This window comes from Rhinolophus ferrumequinum, chromosome 6 (assembly GCF_004115265.2).
Source record: "Rhinolophus ferrumequinum isolate MPI-CBG mRhiFer1 chromosome 6, mRhiFer1_v1.p, whole genome shotgun sequence".
In the NCBI taxonomy this organism is placed as follows: domain Eukaryota; kingdom Metazoa; phylum Chordata; class Mammalia; order Chiroptera; family Rhinolophidae; genus Rhinolophus; species Rhinolophus ferrumequinum.
This window is the reverse complement of record NC_046289.1, coordinates 100,404,063-100,428,786: the sequence shown is the minus strand read 5'-3', so window position 1 is coordinate 100,428,786 and position 24,724 is coordinate 100,404,063. Positions and strand designations below refer to the sequence as shown.

At 41.5% G+C, this 24,724-nt stretch overlaps 1 protein-coding gene across 1 annotated transcript in view; it reads left to right on the top strand.

Moving 5' to 3' along the window:
• Window positions 1-22,827, top strand: part of HMG20A (high mobility group 20A) — a 67,182-nt gene extending 44,355 nt beyond the window's left edge. The window contains exons 4-10 of the mRNA XM_033108118.1: window positions 483-695; window positions 3,649-3,781; window positions 4,695-4,726; window positions 15,763-15,838; window positions 16,474-16,689; window positions 17,352-17,494; window positions 20,514-22,827. Coding sequence (XP_032964009.1) covers window positions 483-695; window positions 3,649-3,781; window positions 4,695-4,726; window positions 15,763-15,838; window positions 16,474-16,689; window positions 17,352-17,488 — 807 coding nt within the window. The 3' untranslated portion in view covers window positions 17,489-17,494; window positions 20,514-22,827. The remainder of the gene's footprint in view (window positions 1-482; window positions 696-3,648; window positions 3,782-4,694; window positions 4,727-15,762; window positions 15,839-16,473; window positions 16,690-17,351; window positions 17,495-20,513) is intronic.
• Window positions 22,828-24,724: the final 1,897 nt, after the last annotated feature.

The window sequence follows — 24,724 nt, the reverse complement described above, 5'->3', positions numbered from 1 at the left end:
TTGAGTAGTATCAAAGAGAAACACCCTTCATGAATGATTTCTAATCCCTGTGCCACAACTTGTTGACAATGGCTGCTTCTCCTGCACAGTGCTGTGTGTGCTGCATTTCTCATTTAGGATTTTCCCCTATTGGGAGTCAGGACCTGTTAAGCACATACGAAGGCCAAAGCTCGAGTGACAGTGACACTCCTGATTCTCATCTCCTGGGATTAGCACTAAAATCTCCCCCTAGTGCAACACTTGTAGTGTGGACATAAAAGGCTCTGCAGGTGAACCATTCGGAGTCCCCTCCTGAAAACTGCATATACTTATTTGTACTTACGACAAATTTGGAGAGCTTTGAATACCCAGGGCCTTAATGGCAGGAAAATGCAATTCTTATCCTGTTCTGTTTGTCAGTATTTATTGTTGTTGTGTTATTTGGGGACATTCGTGTTGTTATTATAATTTGGTTTGGATTTTTATTTTGTCTTGTTTTGTAGCAAAGAAGTAAACGAGGAGGTTGGTCCAAAGGAAGAAAGAGGAAGAAACCTCTTCGAGACAGCAACGCACCCAAATCCCCCCTTACAGGGTATGTCCGGTTCATGAATGAACGTCGAGAACAGCTTCGAGCAAAGAGACCAGAAGTCCCGTTTCCAGAAATCACTAGAATGTTAGGCAATGAATGGAGTAAGCTCCCTCCTGAGGAAAAACAGGTAATTGTTTCTATTCCTGATCCTTTGCTTGGTTTTAGTTATACCTCAAAAATAATCTGTCAGAAGAGCAAAGAGGGTGGATGGTTGATTCTTCAGTTTCGTCAGAGTGCTGGGAGACCAGAATGGCAGGATCCTTCAAGCTCTCTTCTCTAGCACAGTGGTTTTTATGCTGCAGGGGTGTGAGCAGGAGGGACCCCCAACCAAAGCAGCTCCGCTGTTACTTAATGTAAATGCTGAGAGTTCACATAAGGTTTTTTTAGTGGTTCAGTATTAAGAGATCTATCAACATAATTCATTCCACCGAGTTAAATGAAAAGCCATACGTTAAATGAGAAAAGGTCATTTGATAAAACTCTGTTCACATAAAATTTTTGTTGAAGAAAAAGATTTTACTGCTTTAATAAAAAATTTTAAACTAGAGTTCTGGCACATTTAACCTATTATGGAAAACAAAGCAAGAACTACTTGAATTTTTTCTCTCCTAAAACAGAAACTAACCCTGTTGCCAAACTGAAGCAGATCCATTTGTCAGAGATATTTGAGAGGAATTAAGGACAAGGCAGCCCTGAACTGGTTGAAATGTCACAAAAGTAGAGTGACGGTGTGGGAGTGGCTTTGGGTTAAAAGCTCCCAGCATTCTTAGCATCTGAAAGATATCCATACTTCTTTTATGTCTCATCCTCTTTTATGACTTATATACTCTTTAAAAAGGATTCCAAGCAGACTAAAAGCCAATTGAAAAATACTTTCAGGAATTAACTGAATTAAAAAAACTTCAGAGATTGGATTAAGTTGCAGCATGAAACGCTCTGTTTGTGGTAGCAACCTAATAGAAAGTGGTGCATGTCATCCATTGTTTTAGCTCTAATGTATAAAGGGGTTGTGAGCTGTACAGACTAGGTTACTTTTTTCTTTTAATTTTTTATTTCAAATTTAATGCACGCTCATTGTTTAAAATTTTTTTAGATAATATAAAATGTAATATAAAGAAAAAGGCAAAAGTAACAGTAGTAGTCTCCAGAGATAAGCACTGTTAGGTAGGACAAGGGTTTTGTTTTGTTTTTGTTTTAACTTTTTATTTGAAAATGATTTCAAATGTGCAAAAAGTTACAAACGTAAAATAGTACAAAGAATACCCGAATACGCTTTGCCCAGATTCATCTATTGTTAACACATTTTATCCAATTTGCATATGTATACATTCTCTTTGTCTCTCTCTGTCTCTTTCGTTCTCTCTGTCTCTCTCGCTCTCTTTTGTTCTCTCTCTCTCTCACGTACGTACTATATTTTTCAGACTCATTTAATGGTAAGTTACATACATCATTGCCCTAAATATTTCAATGTGTATTTTCTAAAAATAGACATATTCTCTTATATAACCATAGTATAGTTATCAGCCTTATACTTTTATATTAACACAATACTTTGGCCTAACCTACCACCCACATTCCACTTTTGTCAGTTGACCTAACATCATTCCTCTATAACACTTTCCCCCTCCTGTTCAGATTCCATTCTAAGGTCAGGTTTTGTGTTTAGTAGTCAAATCTCCAGATTCCTTTAATCTGAAATATTTCCACAGCCTTTCTTTGTCTTTTATGACATTGATATTTTTTTAAAATGCAATCCTTCCCTCTTCCTCCTTTTTGTTTACTTTTAAAAGAACATGTCTCGTTTTGTATGTGTCTGATGTTTCCTCGTGATAATGGTTGAGGTTATGCATTCTTGGTCAGAATACTGCATAGGTGCTGGTGTGTCCTTCTTAGGGTATCACCATGGCCCGTTGTTCTTCATTGCTAATGTTAATTTTGCTCACTCAATAAAGTTTTTTTATTCTCCCTTATAACTAATAAGCAGTCTATGGAGAGATATTTTAAGAACATGCAAATAGTGTGTTCCATATCAAACTTTTCCCCTAGATTTAGCATTCCTGATGACTCTTGCCTGATCTAATCTTTACCGTGATGGTTCCAACTCCTGCACTCCCCACATTTACCAGTTTGCCCTTGTTGTTCTAACCTAAGCAAGAGCCCACCTCCTCTCCCCATTTATGTATTTTATTTCGTTATTTATTTGTTATTGGTAGGAGCACAGGAACTTTTTCCCCAAAATGATTTATAATTTATTACTGTACTTAAGGATTTGGGTATTTAAATTGTCCCAGATTTAGCCAGATGGGTCTTCTCTACATCTGGCTCTTGTGTGGGACAAGATTTTTAACATAATTTCTGACTCTAGCTTGTGTTCATTTAGAAGCAGTATCTTTATACTTTATTTCTTAAACCTAGTTGATGAATGAGAAGGACAAGACATTAAACAAAATCATGCTGGTAGATCAGTGAACTTTGTTTAAATAATTAATAATACACAAAGCCTGTAGATATAAGCTCTCTCACAGTAGTCCATTTAAGGTCCATAGGATGAGGTCATTCTTTTTTATGTTCTCTGTATCTTCTGGCGTTAGTGCTCCACTCTTGTGGCTCTCAGAAGGCCGGTTGATGCATGAGATCATTCCCTCAGAAGGGGTTGGGGATTGGAGAAACAAAGTAATATTCCATCCCTTCTCGTGGGAAGACTAAGTGTGTCCGTGTGGTGTTCCGTTGTCTGGAGGGACTCTAGTGACCCTGTGGAGTTCTGCCTGGAGGATTCGAGAAATAACCACAGTTACCACCCTGTGAATTTGTTATGAGAATGATCTCAGTAGAATTTGTCTTCATTAAGTCAGAAAAAACAATAGCCTATAAAAAGTCAGAATCACCTATTTCTTTTATGATTTAGAGATTATATTCTATTCATATGACTTTTTAAATTCTCCCTTAAAGCTTATTCCCCGTATTTTCTTTCCATGTTCTAACTGTCCTCTGTTTTCTTCAAGTTTCTTCTTTCTTTCTCATTGATGTTTTACCGAAACAAGATCTGTTTCTTGGAAATCATTTCCATGTTTCTTTCCTAGCGCTACCTTGATGAAGCAGACAGAGACAAAGAGCGTTACATGAAGGAGCTGGAGCAGTACCAGAAGACAGAGGCCTACAAGGTCTTCAGTAGGAAAACTCAGGACCGGCAGAAAGGCAAATCTCACAGGCAAGGTACTGGAACAAGGACCCAGTGTGTTTGTGGTTTGTTGTGTGTTGTGAGCACCACAAAGCCTACTGTTGGTGGTGACTGTAAGAGAGATAGTTCTGTCCTTGCTCTATTATACTACGATAGGCATCAGCTTGGAATTCTGTGAAAATCACATTGCTCTCATTTCAAAATTCCAATTGGTTTCCATATCCAGTATCAACAATTTGGCTTGTGCTCCAAAACTGCTTTTAGTTGCCTGTGTTTTTTTTCTAATTCCCAGTTTAGGCATTTCTCTGTCTACTAAACCAGCTAACTGCCTTGCTCTGGCACCTCTGAGCCTTTCATGTGCCATTTCTCCCAGCCTCCAGTAATCACCTTTCATTCAGGCATTCCTGTATGCGTGCACTCAGGAGATATGCTCTGAGCACCTCCTGTTATACATCAGGCTCTCACTTAGGCTTTAAGGAAGCAGCAGTGAACAAGATGGACAGGATCCTGGTCTTCAGGAATCTTTTATTCTCCGTTAAAATTTGCTCCAAGTTCCCCTTCTTCAGGAAACACTACAAAACGCGTCACCCACGACTAGCCAGTCACTCTTTAGCCGTTGCATCTCCTCACACTGGGGCATCTTGCCTGCTAAAGTGTAGTGCTGCGTGAACAGCTTTTGGTGTGTTTCCTGTTCACCTTCCCACCCTGTTCTCCTCAACGGTAAGGACTGAGTCTGCTGTTTCTCCTGTGTCTAACTGTGTAACCTGGAAACACAGGCTTCCCTGTAACTTTTGCTGACTGACGGATTGATAAAATGAGAGAGAAGATACCGTAGGTTGTAATAGCCTACACACACTGGGAGTTTTTGTGCTTCATCATCGTCGTTTGCTTAGGTTTTGTTGTGTTTGTCTTTCAACTTAACGTTCTCTTATTCTTCCATACTTCTAGATGCAACCAGACAGGCCACTCATGATCATGAGGTAATTAGCTTTCTGTCTACATGTCATATGTGTATATATTTATTGAAATGTTGTTGTTTGAAATGCTGTTGGACTTTTTTTAATGAATGGCAGAGTATTTCCTGTCCAATAATTCAGACTGAGTGGGTGCTTTAGCTCAAGGATTCTCAGCACATGGGAAACACTTATGTCGTGAGTCCATCCTTCACTGCAGCCCCCAACTCCAGTCCTTTCTTGTGGTCCAAGAACTTAGTTGGCTTTAAATGCTGAAGCTCACGGGAATTTGGAAGGAGGAGGAACTGAAAGCTGTAGTTGGACCATAGTTTATTGTCATCAGGCACCTCACTCTGACGCTCCTATTATTTAGGAAACCCGGCACTCGGTTAAAATGAACTATTCAGCTACAGTGTTGACAGAGCACAAGTGACAACATCCTGGTTCCCATGCCACCTTTCCTCACTGGCCTATTCCCCTCCATTTGGTTCAGCCTCATCAGTAGGATTTCGGCCTATGTGTGTTAGCTACACTGCATAGAGAGCTTTAAATACATATGTAGTGTCTGGTCAAGGTAGTCACACGCCACTTCACACAGGGATACCTTCTGAGCAATGCGTCGGGGGTGACTTCCACATTGTGCGAGCATTAGAGGGTGCACCTGCACACACCTGTGGTGACCCTGTGCACACCTGGGCTGCGTGTACATCGCTGTCGTCTGTGCGGGTCATCGCTGACCAAAACTGTGTTACCAGCACGGGCCTGTATGTGGTTGTAAGAAAGGAAAATTTGCTGTAGTTCCATGTCTTAAAATGCTCAGTGACTCCTCCCTGCTCACCAGGTCACATTCACACTCAGCGGTCAGAGTCTTCTGTATGAGTTTTAGCTTTCCTTTTCTGATACCTGCATTCCCGTACTTCCCACATACATCTTAGGTACGTCAACCTTTACAACTCGCTGTCCTCCAGGTGCCCTGCCTCCTCTGCTTCAAGCCTATGCTTATATTCTTTTATTCATAGGAACACTTTCTCTCCCTTGCTCATTTTCCCCCTCTCCATCTTCCATTCTGATTTTCAAAATTCTAGGCATCCTTCAAACCCTGTTTCAAGCCCCATCTCCTCCGTCAAGCTGGTCCTGTTTCCACCAGTCTCCTTTAAGCCTCACAGCTCTCTGTAGTTCTCTTCGCACTTGGTCGACCCGGCCTGGTGCTGAGGTCAGCGCTCCTGTTATTCAGACTCGTGATTGTCGCCTCTCTGAAGGTGTGCGTGGTCTAGTTTCCACCGCGTAGCCCAGCCCGCTCACCAGCATGACACCCTTGTATGAAGGAGGCCTCCCATAAATGTTTATTTTTGTACAAAACCCATTTGTTGAAATAACACTGGAGATTTACACATGTATTTGGTTTTTTACTACATCAAGGAAATCATTTCATCAAGATGGTAACTCATTTATCTTGGGGTTATAGTTCCTATACCTAATTTAGTATTGGTGCCCTTCAGAACACTGAGAAAGCATTTAGATTCACAAGTCAAATAGATTTATTACCATCCCTGAATTATAAGGTGAGAAGCATAGTAAATATTAGCATTTTATTCTTCATAAATCCAATATAAATGTACTTATATATGATATCTCTGTGCTCTAAGTAGGATGAAATATTATATTTTTTTTTGCTTGAGGAACTACATGTATGCTTTATATTTTAAATCATAATTGTATAGTGTTGCAAGCTTCCCATATTGACAAATACTTGTATAAATTACTTACTTCTCCTTTCCTTATGCATACCCACCTATGTCATGAAATTTCTGGACTTCTTCTTTTTCCCTATTAAACATCCTTATAGCGTTTTTATCCTTAATGGTTACAAAAGAGAATTTGGACAGTGATCTAAAACATGAGATCTCACATTTTCTAGTCAATCACGGACTCCTCTCATCACTGTGGATTTTGCCGACCAAACTGTATGTGGTATTTTTTCTTCAATAAAGTTGCAGTTAGAAAAAATTTAGTAGATTTAGTCAGTCATAGAAGCTACTGCTGCTGATTGGAGAAATGAAGCTTTTTATTAAAATACATTATTTAGTATGATACGAATTTCTGTGATTTATGAAAAGGAGTAAGTCTCTGTGTGATTTCTCTGTTTCCAGATTAGACACATGTTAATCCAAACCAAAAAATAAAGGGAGTAGGTGGAGAGCCAGAGTTAGTTTCTCAAATGTGTATATAGCAGTCTCAGCAAATTTGTCTGTTGCATGGCCACATCAGGATAAAGGTCTCTTAGTAAGGTTATTGGCCCAATTAATGTACCTCACTTTATCAGCTTTTATTTTTTATTGAATAATATCTTTACTAAACTAGATAATTTCAAAATAATTGCAATGAAAAATTGGTTTGACAGTTATTAAAGTCACACAGTGATTTCCTTACATATAAGGTCTTAGTAAAATAGGAGTTCAGAAGAATAAGAAAGCACTACGAGCGGAAAGCAGCCCAGAGGGCCCCATGGAAACAGGTGCTGAGTCAGGTCTTAAAGATGACCCATGTTTTATGGGACACCTCAGGGTGGGTAAAATGGCTTCAGCACAGTTATGAGGAAGTTCATAAAACAGCAGATATGTTGCAAAGTACCTAAAACGTCATATAGTTGAAATATAGGCTTATTTCCCTTCTCTTATTAGGAGCAAAATGACAACTGTTAATAGAATAGTCTTGGAGCTCCCTTCAAAAATACTAAGGCCTCAAATCCTCTAACTCACCCTCCGTTTTGCCAGTAAGGAAGGTAACTTGCCAACAATGGGAAAGAACTTCACCCAGAATCACTGCCGAATTAGAGGCGGTGATGTGACTGAAACCCAGGCCTCTTGTCCACATGCAGCCCTCTTTGGCAGCACGTGCCGTGCTGTAGGATAAACTAAACAGTGCTGGAAGTTCCGTGGGCCTGCTTATCTGAGATGCCAGCACAGTTGGTTGCCAGCACAGGCAGAACTGTTTGGTTTGTGTCTAGTAGGAAACCTGTTGTGCTCCTGAATGGAGCTTGGCTTCCAAAGCCGTGGTGGCCAAGGCCAGTACTGAACAGCACATGTTAGAACTAAAGAAACGCTCCCTGCACGCCATCCTGCGTGGCAGTGGGCACTGCAGCGGGCACACAACAGTGAGCACCCTCCCTAAAGCCAAAGACGCTGTGAGGTCCTGGCCCTGGCCCTGGATCACAGCCAAGCAGGTTCAGTTCAGAAGGGCCTCTGTTCTCTTACCTTCCACACAACATAGAGGATGGAAAATCAAAGGGAAGAGCATTCTTGCTCCTCTCAAATCGAAAGCCAGCCCACTAGACCCAGGCGACAGCTAGTGGTACTCTCGAGAAAGTGTCTACACCTCATGTTAGCACTAAGAAACAAGAATTTAGTTTCTGCTTTAATTTATGAGAAATGACTAAATGACACTGGGCCTGAACAAATTAGACCCTTCCAATGAAGAGGTAATGAAATTCTTAGGATTTTACTCCCCGGAGCAATCCTTAGAGCAACTTAAGTCTATCCAAGCTCCCGGGAGGACCTTCTCCATGCTGAGTAATGTACTCAGTAATGGAAGAGTGCTGGCGGTTTTATTACCACTCTTCCATTAAGTAGAATTTCTCTGTTGCCACTCAGAGACTGAACAGTTTCGTTTAATTACTTTGGTGTTTCTCATTTTGCATTGGGAGAATCTGTACCAAAGGTAGTATGTTAATGCACCTACGTGGTACTGTCCTCTGCCCTGTAGTGGTTAGCTTGGTTTGAACCTCTCTGGCAAAGAAGAGTTAGCTGTCTGGGGAATGAAGGCCCGGAGAGGGCCCTCGGCACCAGGAAGTGTGAGCCCAACATCCCCAGCTACCATCTAACTGGCAGATCTCAGACCTGTGGCTAGGGAGCTGATCTTACATAAGCCTGTGCCCGTAAGTCGGAGACTGAACAAGGTCAGGATAAATTTATCCAAAGTCATGTGGGGGCTTGTGCTTATATGTTACACCTGTACATGTCGGAATTGTGTATCATAAATTTTCTGTTCACCGGCAGCAACCTAGTAACAGGGTTAAAGCATATGGTAAACCAGCAAAGTCAAGAGAAAGCCACTGTGAAATGTGTCTAAGAACCCTCTGGAACCAGCCTTTCTCACCCATACATTATTTCTCTTTGAAATCCATTAGCAACTTGCTCGAGGTAGAGCTTTGCATGTTGAAACTGGGGCTTTTGATGACACTTCCATTGTTTATTTTTAAATTATTCTGGGAAACTTTGCTTGCTTTCTTAAAGAGGTACAAGGGTAAAAATCAAGTGCTCTGAAAGTTTCCCCAGATAAATACAGTTTTCAGACTTCTATCTCAGATTGTCTGTCTAGACCAGCTGCCATGCAGGCAGTTCCCACAACCCAGCCCCTTATAAGGCAGACACCAGTGTGAACACAGGAGTTTAGCTGTTAACAGTTTAGCTTTTTCTACTGGGCACCAGATCACATTTGTGTTCAAAGATAAAGACTGGTGGTGGCGGTGCAAGAAAGATACATTCTGTCTCTGGCTTTAACCATGTTTTTATAAGAAAGATGTCTAGATTGTTTTTAACTGTTCTTTATGTTATAAAGGTTTTGGGATCTTCAGATTTCACTAGCAAAGTCTTCAGGATGCATTTCCCACTGTTCTCTTTACCATCTTATATTATGTAAGATTTTAAACACTCTGCCAAGACACTTACAATTTATATTAATAATGCTTTCAAATTCATTGTAGAAATGGCAGCCAAAGCATCTTGAAATTGACTTTAGTCTTAAGGATCATTGTGCAATATGTTTTCCAGTAGTTCTGTGAGACTTTTATTTTAAATTGTTTTAATTTTATTTTTAAAAATTATTGGTGAATTAATTTTAGGCTTTCTCATTCTTTTCTGTTTTACATAATCCTTGACTTTTTCATTTTTAGAGACTTGTTATTTCTGACATCTTGATTTTCTTTTTCATATGTCTGAAGAAAGTCTAAAAGATCCCCAATTATAGTCTGCCCTTTGTAAATTAGAAGTACCAATGGAATACCATTATTATTGCTCATGGCTGGCAGATCTCTGCTTAAAATTCTTATTGTCCACTCTGCAAATTTAGATTGGATAGTCCTACCTCAGAGATCATTTTATATTCACCACCAACAGAAGCAACTGAAAAAAACTCTTAGAAATTCCCTTTCTCTCTACCTACCTCAGTCACTTCCACAACTGTATACTGTTAACTGTTCAAAGCACAGAGCTGAGAAATGGCTTCCAGATTCTCCATTAGGGAAATTTATGTATGTTTAAGGTTTCTCATTGCACAGCACTTGTACAACTGAGAGAGCTGAATACTTAACTTGCTTGAGCTCTGTGAAAGTTTGAGTCCCGTGAAAAGGTAAATAAATACAGCCTCACCTGGACCTATCCCTGCTCAGCCCGCTGTTTCTTTAAAAAGACACAAACGCCCGAACAGCGTGCCTTCAGGCACTGCCTCTTTAACTTAGCTTCTGTTTAAGATTAACTGTTTTGTTACTCATTTTTTTTCTAGTTATAGTTGACATTCAATATTATATTAGCTGCAGGTGTACAGCGTAGTGGTTACACATTTATATACCTTACGAAGCGATCCCCCTGATAAGTCTCGTACCCAACTACACCATACATAGTTATTACCATATTATTGACTATATTTCCTGTGCGGTACTTTACATCCCCATGACTGTTTTGTAACTGCCAATTTGTACTTCTTAATCCCTTCACCTTTTTCACCCATCCCCCTAACCCGCTTTCCATCTGTCAGCCTGTTCTCAGTATCGATGAGTCTGTTTTGTTTGCTCGTTTATTCTGTTCTTTAGATTCCACATATAAATGCAGTCATATGATGTTTGTCTTTCTCCATCTGACTTAACTTCATTGAGCATAATACCCTTTAGGCCCATACATGTTGTCGCCAGTGGTAAGATTTCATTTCGTTTTTATGGCCAAGTAATATTCCATTATGTATATATGTAGCACATCTTTTTTATCCAATTGTCTGTCAGTGGGCACTTGCTTCCATATCTTGTTATTGTAAATAATGCTGCAGTGAACATAGGAATGCATATATCTTTCCAAATCGATGTTTTGGATTTCTTCAGATAAATCACCCAGAAGTGGAATTGTGGGGTTATATCATAGTTCTGTTTTTAATTTTTTTAGAAAGACCATACTGTTTTCCACAGTGGCTGCACCAATTTGCAATCTCACCAGCAGTGCACGAGGGTTCCCTTTTCTCTACATCCTCACCAGCACTTCTTGTTTGTTGGTTTTTCTCTTTTTTTTGATGATAGCCATTCTGACAGGAGTGAGGTGGCATCTCATTGTGGATTTAATTCGCATTTCTCTGATGATTGTTGAAGCATCTTTTCATATGTCTGTTGTCCGTCTGTATGTCCTCTTTGGAGAAATGTCTATTCAGGTCCTCTGCCCATTTTTTAATCGGATTGTTAGTTATTTTTGTGTTAAGTTGTGTGAGTTCTTCATATATACTAGATATGAACCCCTTCTCGGATGTATCATTGGTGAATGTCTTCTCCCATTCAGTAGGTTGTCTTCATTTTGTTGATGGTTTCCTTTGCTGTGCAAAAATTCTTCAGTTTGATGTAGTCCCATTTGTTTCTTTTTGCTTTTGTTTCCCTTGCTCGAGGAGATTTATCAGTAAAAATACTGCTGAGAGCAGTGTCAGAAAGTTTCTAGGAGTTTTATGGTTTCAGTTCTTACATTTAAGTCTTCAGTCCATTTTGAGATTATTCCTGTATATGATGTAAGAAGGTGGTCCAGTTTCTTTCCTTTTTTTTTTTTTTGCATGTATCTGTGCAGTTTTCCCAACACCATATATCCATATATGGAAGAGACTGTCTTTATCCCATTGTGTATTTTTGCTTCCTTTGTCATAGATTAAATGACCATATAGGTGTGGGTTTATTTCTGGGCTCTCTGTTCTGTTCCATTGATCTATGTATCTGTTTTTATGCCAGTACCATGCTATTTTAATTATTTACTATAGCCTTGTAATATACTTTGATATCAGGTAGTGTGATACCTCCAACTTTGTTCTTCTTTCTCGAGATTGCTGTGGCTATTTTGGGATCTACTATGGTTCCATATAAATTTTAGTATTATTTGTCCTAGTTCTATGATAAATGCCATTGGTATTTTGATAGAGATTGCATTGAATCTACAAATTGCTTTGGGTAGTATGGACATTTTAACGATGTTAATTCTTCTTATCCATGAGCACGGTGTATGCTTCCATTTATTTGTATATTCTTCTGTTTGTTTCTTCAATGTCTTATAATATTCTGAGTACAGGTCTTTTTACCTCCTTGGTTAAATTTATTCCTTGGGTTGTTGGTTTTTTGGGTTGTGTGTGTGTGTGTGTGTGTGTGTGTGTTTTAAATGGGATTGTTTTCTTAATTTCTTCAGACAGTTTGTTTTTGGTGTATAAAAATTCAACCAATTACTAAATATTAATTATGTCTCTTGCTGCTTTACTGAATTAATTTATCAATTCTAATAGTTTCTTTGGAGGCGGAATCTTTAGGGTTTTCTCTGTATGGTATCACGTCATCTGCAAATAATGACAATTTTACTTCTTCCTTTCCAATTTAGATGCCTTTTATTTCCTTTTCATGTCTTATTGCTGTGGCTAGGACTTCCAAAACTATGTTGAATAGAAGTGGTGAAAGTGGACATCCTTGTTTTGTTCCTGATCTTAAGGAAAACACTTTAGCTTTTCACTGTTGAGTATGATGTTAGCTGTGCTTTTGTCATATATGGTCCTTATTATGCTGAGAGTATTTGTCACAAATGGATGCTGGATTTTGTCAAACGCTTTTTCTGCATTTATTGATAGGATCGTTTGATGTTTCTCCTTCATTTTGTTAATGTGGTGTGTCAAGTTAATTGATTTGTGGATATTGAACCAACCTTGCATCCCAGGAATAAATCTCACTTGATCATGGTGTATAATCTTTTTAATGCACTGCTGAATCCGGTTTGCTAATATTTGATTGAGGATGTTTGCATCTAAGTTCTTCAGGGATATTGGTCTATACTTTTCTTATTTTGTACTGTCTTTGTCTGGTTTTGGAATCAGGGTAATGCTGGGCTTGTAAAATGAGCTTGAGAGCATCTCTCCTCTTGAACTTTTTGAAATAGTTTGAGAAGGATAGGTGTTAATTCTTCTTTGACTGTTTGGTAAAATTAACCCATAAAGCCATCCGGTCCAGAACATTTTTTTATTGGGATTTTTTTTATTTCATTTTGTTAGTACTTATTGGTCTGTTCAGATTTTCTGTTTCTTATTGACTCAGTCTTAGAAGATTGTGTGTTTCTAGAAATTTATCTGTTTCTTCCAGATTTTCCAGTTTGTTGGCATATAATTCTTCATAGTATTTTCTTATAATCTTTTGTATTTCTATGGTGTCCTTGTCTCTTCTCCACTTTCAGATCGGATTTTATTTACTTGGACCCTCTCTCTTTTTTTTTAATGAGTTTGGTTACAGGTTTATCAATTTTCTGTATCTTCTCAAAGAATCAGCTATTGGTTTCATTTTTTTTTACGCAATTTTATTTATTTATGCTCTGATCTTTATTATTTTCTTCCTTCTACTCACTTTGGGCTTTGTTTGTTCTTCTTTTTCTAGTTTCTCTAGGTGTAAGGCTAGATTGTGTATTTGGGATTTTTCTTGTTTCTTTAGGAAGGCTTTTATTGCTATGTATTTTCCTCTTAGAACTGCTTTGGCCATGTCCCATAGACTTAGGGTCATTGTATTTTCATTATCATTTGTCTCAAGGTATCTTTTGTTTTCTTCCTTCATCTCATTGTTGACCCATTCATTGTTTAGTAGCATGTTATTTAGCCTACATGTGTTTGTGTGTTTTTTCATTTTTCTTCCAATTGATTTCTAGTTTCATATCATTGTGACTGGAGAAGATGCTTGATATGATTTCAATCATCTTAAATTCATCGAGACTTGTTTTGTGGCCTAACGTGGTCTATCCTCGAAAATGTTCTATGTGCACTTGAAAAGAATGTATATTCTGCTGCTTTCAGGTGAAAGAAATGGTCTATAAAAATCAATTAAGCCCATCTGGTCTAAAGTGTCATTTAAGGCCACTGTTTCATTGTTGATTTTCTGCCTGGATCATCTATCCATTGATGCCAGTTGGATGTTAAAGTCCCCTGCACTGACTGTATCATTACTCCGTTTATGTCCGTCGATATTGTTTTATATATTAAGTACCCCTAAGTAAGGTGTGTAAACTTTTACAGAGGTATATATATCCTCTTGGATCGATCCCTTTATCATTTTGGAATGCCTTTCTTTGTCCCTTAATTATATCCTTTGTTTAAAAGTCTTTTTTTGTCTGATACAAGTATTTCTACCCCAGCCTTTTTTGTCGTTGTTGCCAATTGCGTGAAATATCTTTTCCATCCCTTTACTTTCAGTCTGTACCTCTCTTTTGATCTGAAGTGGGTCTCTTGTGGGCAGTATACATATGGGTCTTGTTTTCTTATCCATTTAGCCACCCTGTCTCTTTTGATTGGAGCATTTAATCCATTTACATTTAAATTAAACATTTTGATACGTAGGTAGTTACTGCCATTTTAATATTCCCATTTTTTATTTTTTTCTTCTTGTTCTTCTCTTCCTCCTCTTTCTCCTTCTCCCCTCCGCCCCAACCCCATTCACCTGAGCTGGGTGCTCCAAGGGTGTCCCTTGTGTGTGTTGTTTGTGCACCCTCCTATTGTAGTTGAGCCTTGATTGCTTTTGGCATGTTAGTGGGTGGGATTGACCCTCAGGTTGACCGGGTGTGAGGACTGGTCATGACTGCAAAAGATGAGCTGTTGTGTGGGGGTTGACCTGTATCAGGAATCTAGTGCCTTTCGAGTCCCCTCTTTGGGTGTGTTGTTGTGGAGCTAATTGGGTGGTGCTCTGGTGTGGTCTGAGGCTGACTACCAGGTGTGTTGGTTGGGGGCCTCTTGGGAGGAGTTCCAGTGAAGCCCCAGGTCAGCCACTCTGTGTGTCTGGCATTGGGGCCACATGGTAGGAGCCACACAGTGATCTGCAGTTGGTAGCTGCCTGTGATGGACTTGGAGGCACCTGAAGAGGCTATGCTGCAAACTGAGGCTGGTTGCCACTATTACCGGGGGCAGCTTAGCAAGAGGTACAGGGTACACTGAGGCCAGTCACTGTTTGGGCCTTGTGGATCTTTCAAGGATTTTAGGGAAGTCCACAGTGCAGGCCAAGGCCAGCCCCTTGGGAGTAACAGCTGCTGAAAGGGGTTACAGTCTGTGCTCAAGTTGGGTCAGGCCGGTTCTTAGGGAATCACCAGGGTGGGGTGAGTTTGACGAAGACTCAGATTTGATGCCTGTTACACCTGTGGGCTGGGTAAAGGAAGGGCGCAACAAAGGAACAGTGCTACCTGCCATCACTTTAGTCTTAGAGCTATCCCTCCAGCCCTCACCGTAATGCCAGACGACTCAGTTCCTCCCATATGTCCCTGGTGTTATTTGAGCTGGTGCCCCAGACCTGGAGCTCAGAGCAAGTGAGTCTGTCAGTGAGTAAATCTGTGTGCAGACCCTTTAAAAGGAATTCCTGGGACTCCAGCAGCCCTCTGTCTCATTGGGACAGAATCCCCGCTGATTTTCATAGCCAGCTATTGTGGGGACTCCTCTTCCTGGCACTGTTGTTCTGAGCTGGGGACCCCAGTGTGGTGTTGGGACCCCTCACTCCTCAGCAGGGACCTTGGCTGCCGAGATATCCCTCCACACATGGGTGTAGGACCAGCCCATTTCACGTCTCCACCCCTCCTACCAGTCTTGATGTTGCTTCTTTATATCCTTAGTTGTAGGAGTTCTGTTCACCTAGTCTTCAGGGGTTGGTTCTCCAGGGTGGTGGGTCTGTAATTCAGTGGTAATTTTGCTGTGGTGGTGGGAGGAGGCAGCGCAGTGTTTACCTCCTCCACCACCTTGACCCTGACTGTTTTGTTACTCTTGATTCACAGAAAGAAACAGAGGTAAAGGAACGGGCTGTTTTTGACATCCCTATATTTACAGAGGAATTCCTGAACCACAGCAAAGGTGTGTGTTCCTGAGGTCTTGACCAGGGATTTCGTTCTCAGGAGGAATTCACTGTTCAAAAGCTGCCTCTTCTTCACTCTCTAGTAAAGATAGTTACTCAAAGACCAGTGAAGGAAAGCTAGGCTAGTGTTGTGGATGCTGTTTTGGTCTCTGGATCAAAGGAAATGAATATACGTCACTAATTGAGTTGCTTTCATGCTGTGAGTCTGGAACCCTTTTTACAAATAAAAGCTTACATGGGCGTCCACAGTGTAAAATAAGTAAGAATTAAGTTTGACCCCCGTGCAGGAAAGATGGAGACCCAAAGCTGTACTTTCCCAGTCTCCCAGGATTTTCCAGTGAAACCCCTCAGGCTTCTCATTGCATAGTTTTAAAAAACAAAACAAACAAAAATACTGGGAATTGCAACTGCTCCTTGCAATTTTAAGTATAGAATATAACCAGCTTAAAGAATTAAAACAGCTCTGGGGAGCCAGGCGTTTTATTGCTGAAATTGCTATGTGGAAGGGCACAGCGAGAATAGGGAGAGGAGGTGGGCTATCCAAGTAGACACAGCGAAGCAGGACTTCCTTGTAAGAGTCCGGTGACTCCAAGTGCAACGTGTGTACCGTGTACGTCTGGGGGGGTGTTCTCAGCTCGCGAGGCAGAGCTCCGCCAGCTTCGCAAATCCAACATGGAGTTCGAGGAGCGGAATGCAGCCTTGCAAAAGCACGTGGAGAGCATGCGCACGGCGGTGGAGAAACTGGAGGTGGACGTGATCCAGGAGCGCAGCCGCAACGCCGTCTTACAGCAGCACCTGGAGACCCTGCGGCAGGTGCTGACCAGCAGCTTCGCCAGCATGCCCTTGCCCGGTAATGCCGTCCTTACCTGAGCGCCCAGGGAGCCGCGCGTGCTGCTCCTGTCGGTAGTGTGGGGGGAGGCTGCAGGCCCCCGCCAAACGGGAAATCAATAAAATGAGGGCTTTTCCCCCTCAGAGTTTTCTGTGGGTCATGCAGTAGGATCTCAGTATTGGCTACAGTCACGGGAAATTTCAAACTCTCTCGTCATTTAAATTGTTCTCAAATTATATTTTAATATAATTTACTTTCTATTAAGCTGATTTTATGTTCGTAACAATCTAAACTGGGTAATAAATCCTGAGTAGTGCACTTTTCTTATGTATGTTTGCTTGCTTGCTTTCTAATTTTAATGGGAAGGAAGAAGAAAACAAACACTAGTATTTCATACATATTCGTTCATGTTGAGGATAGAAGAAAGAGGGGAGAATGTCAAACGTTTGTTATCTGCAGCTACTCATATGTGCTGTACAGGAATTGTATACCCAGCTGTTTTTATTTAGAGTGGATTAATTTCATTTCTTTGAGATCTAAAAGTCTCTCCTCAGAAATTAAAATCTTGTCTGTGGAGCAGACCACATTAGAGGCACAATTTCTTTTGCTGTGGATTCACTTAACTGTGTTACGGTTAACCTGAATGCAGAGGGTTTTCTAACTGTCGTCTTCTCTCACTTCAGGAAGTGGAGAGACACCCACAGTGGAGACCATTGACTCATATATGAACAGACTGCACAGTATTATTTTAGCAAATCCCCAAGACAATGAGAACTTCATAGCTACAGTTCGAGAAGTTGTGAGCAGGCTCGATCGTTAGGGAATGGTGAGTGTTCATGGACGTGGTATTTACATGCCAGCATGGACTTTATCAGGACGACCAAAACCCTGGGATTACACTGAGTACATGAAGTGGAGACTTAATTAAGCTTCCTGTTGCATAGTTGCTAAATGTAGCAAATGTTAGAAAACAGAGTCAAGATAGTTTTTTTTCTTGTATGCCTCAGCATGGTTTAATGGAAAGAGCATGACTTTTGTGGTTGGACCGTGGTTCTGGCTTTGTCACTCATTAGCTGTATTCTCCAGTGTTAGTTTCCCAAAAGCCTTTGAAGAGTGACTGAGAAACTTTAAGGAAATTATCCCCAAAATAGCACTTAAATTCAAGAACAAAATAAAAATCACTTAATTGTTAAGCTTCCTTTTCCCTGGAAAATATTAATGATAATTTACAACAGTAGTCAGTGAGACATTGTATGTATATAAACCTACATAAGTAAGAAGCTTCTCATTCACCACTCAATATCAGAGTAACTGTTGTATGTTAAATGTTGTGGAGGACTAACCTTACAGTGCAACAGTTAGTGCTCTGATTAAACGAATTAAAAAATAAAGTCAAAAAAGAGAGGAGAGAGAAAATAAGCTTTTAAAAAAGAGATTCAACAAATCACTAGTAGTGTGATTTGTTAAAAGTACATTTCCAGAAGGTATCTGCCCATGTAAACATTTTGGTACTAATGGTCAGTCATCAGGTATCATTTCTTAAATGGAACTGCTGTTTGTTCACTCAGATTCCTAGGGATAGGGTGCCCTTTAGTATGCCCTCCCATAAAATGGGCAGCCTTTGGTCGATTGAGTAAATCGTTGCATACCTGCAGCCGAATAAACTGTGTGGAAGTCCTAGGGCTGGACCAGATGGCGTGGTGATCAGACATGGATGCTGAGACAGAGTGGGCAGTAGGAAGTGCTCCTTAGAAGGGCCAGTCATGGGTTTGAATCTCTTTTTTTTTTTTTTTTTTTTTGGTCCTACAGGTACATGAGCACACTCATACATATTCATTCTAGCATGGTTTGGACCTTGAGCAACATGTATAACAATAAAGAATAAATAAAACCCATGATTCTTTATCTAAAAGGCAACGTCTGCTAGCAGAGACAAAAGCAGTAGTCATTCTCCTTCTTAGTTGTGCCCTTGGATAGTAACTTACAAGGCAATTCATTCTACTTTAGCCTTGGCCCTGCTCTGATGGGGAAGGACTGTGTCCTCCTAGTGAGTAGCCAGATGGAAGGGACTGTACTTCTAAGCAGTGGCTGGACTCCCTGCAGAATACAGAACTGGCATTACTGCTGCTGTTCACGAAGGGAACAGCTTGTAAGTCCAGGCCTGGGATTTTCAGGAGCTCATCATCCTTCTCATTTTCACACAGTGTTTTCAATTAGCACTCTTGTATGTTGAAAAGCGAGAGCTGGGAGAAACAGTGTGGAAGATTGTGAAGGAACACAGTAATTGATAACATGGTGTCTTCTCTCATAGGTATAGGGCAGTGATTGCAAGTTTTGAGCCAAAAGTGGTTTTCTGTTTTGAGTATTTTGCCAGTAAGACTATCCTACAGCTTCACCCATCTTAAGGATATAAACTGTAGTACTGCTTTGTGCCTTTGAAAACCTAGAATGTTACCATTGTCCTTGATTTTAAACTATAAATATTTTTCCTTGAAAAAATAATACCTGAAAATGTGAATCATTTTATTACTACAGATTCTCATAGTCCAGCCATGCAAACGTAACTAAGACTGAATAGTTCCCCAGATTCCCAAAATTGTCAACCATAACAATTATAAAGACTCTGATTAATACTAGCTTGGCCTCATTATACAAATATGTACAGACAACTAGGCCCAATGTCCCCAGCATTCGTGGTGCAGTTAGTTATTCTGACATGAGCTTGGCAAAGATTTCATCTACTGTCAGGAGCCAGTAAGTAAAGGGAAGCTAATGGTCTCTAGTTTTAAAGGAACGAATTAGAGCTAACATACTAGACATCCCAACGTTTTACACGGGAAGAAACTGAGTCCCAAATGAAATGTCTTGCCTGAAAATACCTGTGTAGATAATTCACAGTCCAGGTCTAGGACCCATGTATCAACACTCCGCTTCAGTGGAGTTTCTGAAACATAGCTATAAGGAGGACGGTGTAAGGGGAAAACACTGAAAAATTGGAATGAGAGCATTAACATAAATAGGGGGTAAACAGAAAAAAATTACAGTCCAGTAATTATAAGGTAAAAAATTTTGATCAGCCCATTTAAAAATTGTTTTTATAGATATACAATGGAAGAATTACCCAGCTGTCCTCTTTCTTTGTGGCTAACTTGTACCTAGAAAAAAGTGGAGTCAGGAGGAAGCCTTGGGGGTGATTTCATGTTGAGAAGTGACCACTTTATACAAACCATCAAAATCCATATGTCGCTTGATTCCAATTGCACCAAATGGCAAATATTTGGCTGTTTGAGAGTTGAAAAAAATATTTCTTATGTAATGGCATTTTTATCAGTGTAGGAAATACATTCCTGCACATGCAGAGGTCCTTCAATTTATACTTGAAGAAAATCAATTTTGATTGATCGTTCATTCTTGGGACTAGTGCAGAGTAGTGCTAATTTCCATCATCACGGTAGTTGCCTTCCTGTGTTCACCCAAACTGCTTTCCCACACACATATTGTTGCTGAGCTGGAGCACAGGCCCTGTGTGGCACTGGGGGCTTAGCGGAAGCCTCTCAGGACCCAGACGGGGACGTGGCGTGTCGGAGGCCGTGCCTCCTTGGAGCTTTATGAGCTCTTTTGTTTACGCTCACTCTGCTCCTCACCTTAACCCTCCTGAAAATAGAGCAGTGTTTTTTAACCCATAGCCCTTAAGTCTTTCTGATCTGCTTACTGTTTTGGTTTTCTCTCTCTCTCTCTCTCTCTCTCTCTCTCTCTCCCTCTCTCCCTCTCTCCCTCTCTCCCTCTCTCCCTCTCTCCCTCTCTCCCTCTCTCCCTCTCTTCCTCTCTCTCTCCCTCCCCTACAGGTCTTAGAGCTCCAAGATTTCTGTAAGTGGTTGTACTTGTGAGGAATGAGAAGCCATCTGTGGAAATTGGAACTGAGTGGAGGCAGAGAGAGAGCACAGATGACTCTGCTTGTGAAAGAACCACCAGTTACGACTTACATGCCTTCACCCCAGGAAGCCGTGAGGAAGCAGCAGAAGGACTGTGTGTGAACTTCCTGTGGAATCGTCCTTGTGAAGCTTTGAAAGTGTGACCACTCTCCCAAGTCTTCAGTTTCCTGTCATCTGCTTCTCTGTTAAGTGGCTCTGCATATATTCTGCTGACTAGGTGGCGTTGAGACTGACATCCGCAGCAAAAGGAGGTCTTCTCATTGTTCCACTTCAGACGGGACCCTCTTACCAGTGGCGCTCTGCTTTTCTACCTACCTGTCACTTTTTAATGCCTTTGGGGGTTATCTTGTTATTCCTTTCACCCCCACAAAGTGACGCATCTCCATGTTCTGAGCCCTGGGCATTGTTGCTTGGCAGGGTCCTAGAGGAGAGTTTCTCTTACTGGGCCCACTCTGTCCCACTGTGGTCCTGCTGTGACTGCAGAGAAAGGCGCTTCTTGTTGGCCGTGTCCCGTGGGCCAGGCCCTGTTGACTCCCCCAGGGCACGGCCCACGGGCCTGAGTGCGGCCCTGAAGTCTGTGCCCCATCCTTCCTCCCAGGCCCTACCTGCTGTTTCCTGAGCTTCACTCCTGCACGTACCCAGCTTCCCAGCCCAGCAAGGCTCTTCTGTTCCCTTCTGGTGGCAGTGTCTTGTGGAGCATTTTTTGCTGAGGAAAAGGCCTTAGGTAAATAGGAGAGAACAGGAGAAGTAGTTCCTCGTTTGGCAGAGGAGAAAAAAAAACCCAAAGTTTTATCATGAGTGAAAACTGAGGGAATCCCAGGTGTGCTGGTTCGTGGCTATCACAAGTCTCGAGCTGACAAAGGACACGAAGGAATTCTTAGGTCCTTTGTTTCTTTCTGTAGTCATAACTGTAGAATCCATCTCCAAAGGAAAAGCTGCCCTTCATTCTCCCCCTTTAGTGAATGAATGTTTTTTTTCAAACACCAAGAGGGAAGAGGGGTTTCCGATTCTCCTCTCAGATGTGGTCTGGTTTTGATGCTTTGCACGCCGAGGCTGATGGTTGCACTGAGACCTTTGGAACGAAAGTCAGGCATGCAGAGCCCACCGTCCAGGCACCATGCCACTGACGCAGGGGGACGTGTGGCCTCCGTACAGCATGCCCCCAGCCGGGGTGTAAGCCGTTGTGTCCTCTCAGCACCCCCACCTGATTTCTTCAGTAGCCCAAAGGAAATAAAACAACAAAACAGACTTTTTTTAAATGTCTGCTATGAACATACATCAAATTTCCATGGACTGAAGCCCACATGTCACCACTTGGCACTTTTTTAGAATAAGAGCCCATCATTATCTATTGCTATAAACCTAGCCAACCCACCTGCTTTTTTCTGTATTTTCCTGTTTTCCCGCTCTCACCTGCTGGTCCTGTCAAACTTCTCTCGGATTCTTTGCCTGCTGAGTCTAAGCTGGAACACAGTGTCTGCAGCAGAAAGACACCCAGCCAGTTCTGGAAGGTTTTGTGTCTGCCAGATGCTCCCATCCTTTCTTCCTTCCTCCTAATCCTTCTCTGTTTCTCCTGTGTTACTTTTGAGCAGTTTCTTTAGAGACCGTTAAGCAGGAAAGCCTGTAACTTAGTCCAAACGTCATCATGCTCCTGGCTCTTCCTGACATTAACTTGAAACATTCACATGTTCAGAAACGCGCCAGATCTTGAGGGAGCCTCCAGTGTGCAGTCGTTTTCACAAAATAAGCAGCCTGCCTTCGATACGCTGGCTCTCCCAGCAGCCACGCACCCAGCTTCCTAGGGGCAGGGATTCAGCTGCCACAGCACCATCGGGGCAGGTCCGTGCTGCCTCCTGCTTTCTGGGCCCAAGCAGCAGGCGGTAAGTGAGCTTACAGGCTAACGTGACACCTAATCCGTGTCCTCCAATAAGCTTGTAGATATGGCTGCACTTACATGTTCTCAAGAAATAAGTTGTTGCCTGTTCAGTGTTACAGATTTATTTCCTTTTATTGAAACACAAGGAGCAGCTGAGGAAAATGAAACAAAGTGTTCTATTTCTGACAAGATTGTAGGAAAAAAATTGTGTACATGTGTTTGGAACTGTTGAAATGCCAAGTTTTCTGTACAAGTGTTTTTGTAATTAAACTCTTAGATTGTCTTTGTTTTTTGAAGAAGTGAGTGTGCTTGCTTGACATTTGCCTTATTAAAACTTTTCTGTTGAATCCACCCGATTCAATTTTACCTGCATTGTAATGAAAAAAAGTGCCACCTCTGCCTTTTCATCTTAAAGACTTTGTCACCTCTACATTAATCATCAAGTCTGTTATGCTTTTAAAACAGTAACACATTCGTTTTATTAATTGCTCGTTCAAATTGTGTCTGAGCCTGTTGAGAATCCAGCTCTTTTAATGTACAACAATACACCGAGCTGTAATGCATCACAAGCAGCGGTAATATTCTGAGGCAACTTGAAAGTCTCTGATGTTTTTAAAGTCGGTGACTTCAGTTCCCTTGATCGAGGACTGAAAACCGTCCTCAGTCTTCCCTTTGACAGAGCGGTGAGTGGTCCTTAAATGCTTGCTCTTAAAAAAACCACAACTTAACCCGGCAAAGTCAGTGTTAAAGGAAACCTGCCTCCTATTTCCACCAAGCTTTTCAATCCTGGAGTGAGGAGCTCTCCACGTGGCCAGGTGTGTGGCGTTGGGCAAGACTGACTGTCCAACTGCACTTTCCTCCTCTGACAACACACGCCTCAGCATCTTTATTTACTCTGTGGTTAGGAAGATAGAATTGGGTAACAAAACAGACCACACTCTGAAGGGTAGGAAGCGTCTATTACATGAATGCCAACGACTGTTGAGGTAGCAACTATTGAGCTAACTCAGGATTGGGCTCACGACAGTTTAACAGAAACCCAAATCAGCAGAAATTTAAACAAGAAATGTGTCAGTCTCAGAAAAGTATTCCAGAGTTTGGCAGTCCAAGGCCATTAGAGGTTCTTGTCTATACCACAACATGGAACCATTTTCAAGGCCACCTCATGGTGCAGAATAGCCACTTGACCCTCAGTCGTATGTGAAATTCCTAGCAGCATGAAGAAGAAAAGAGGACAGGACAGAATGGGCAGCCGCAGCTGAGTCAGCACACTTGGAAGGGTCTTCCTGGAAATCACACTGGGCACCTCCAGAACTGTCACGTGACCACAACTAGCCATCACAGAGGCCGAGCAATGTCCTCTTTTCTTGGACATCACTGCTCCCGGTAGTAGACAGGTTTTAGTCAACAAGGAAGGAGAAAATGGGTAGGGAGGAGGCAGCGTGACAGCGTGACCCATGGGCCTCCACGTGTGCCCTCAGGACACCTTATCTTGCCTTTCCCCCAGCCATCTGAGAATGACTGTACTTCTTTGGCACTTTTTTTTCCCCAAACAGCCGAAAAGCTGAAAACTAGCTTCAGTCTGAGTCAGCATTTCCTGCCCCACCTTAGCTTCTCCCCAAGCCCTCAACAGCTGGTGGTCAGTCTCATTTGGTAAAAGTCAGCATAAACAGGTGGTAATATTTCCCCCAGTTGTTTGTTCCCTTTTTCTAACTGCTCAGCATCTGCTAGATTAAAACAACATCAGGATAATCTTCCCCTAAGGGTGGGGAAATTGAAGTATTGAAGTATTGCGGAAAAGCTCAGAGCAACTCCATGCCCTCTAAAAGGATTTCCTGCCTCGCAACTGAGAGCTCCAAGTCAAGGGCTTTTTCTTTGTTCGATTTATTTGCCTTTTGACACACACAAATACACTTTACCGTATCTGCAGAAATAAACACTAGCTCACATGCCAGCTCATAAAAGAGATCAGGACTGAGAGAAAGAATAGGTGAAAATGTTAACATCCAGAAACCACTCCAGTGTAGTTTTCATGGAAATGTGTGTCTGCAGGGAGGAACTTGCCAGAGTAGAAATGTAAGTTCTCTTAACCTAGAAAAATGCGGAAAGGAGAAGGAACCATCAGGAGACAGGAGGGGCATTAGGAAATTAAGTTCAGGGCAAATGCAAATTGTCCAGACAGAAGGACTTTGGTAAACCCCCAGCAACACTGCATCAGTGGGAAGATGCCTTGGGTATTTAGGTAAGA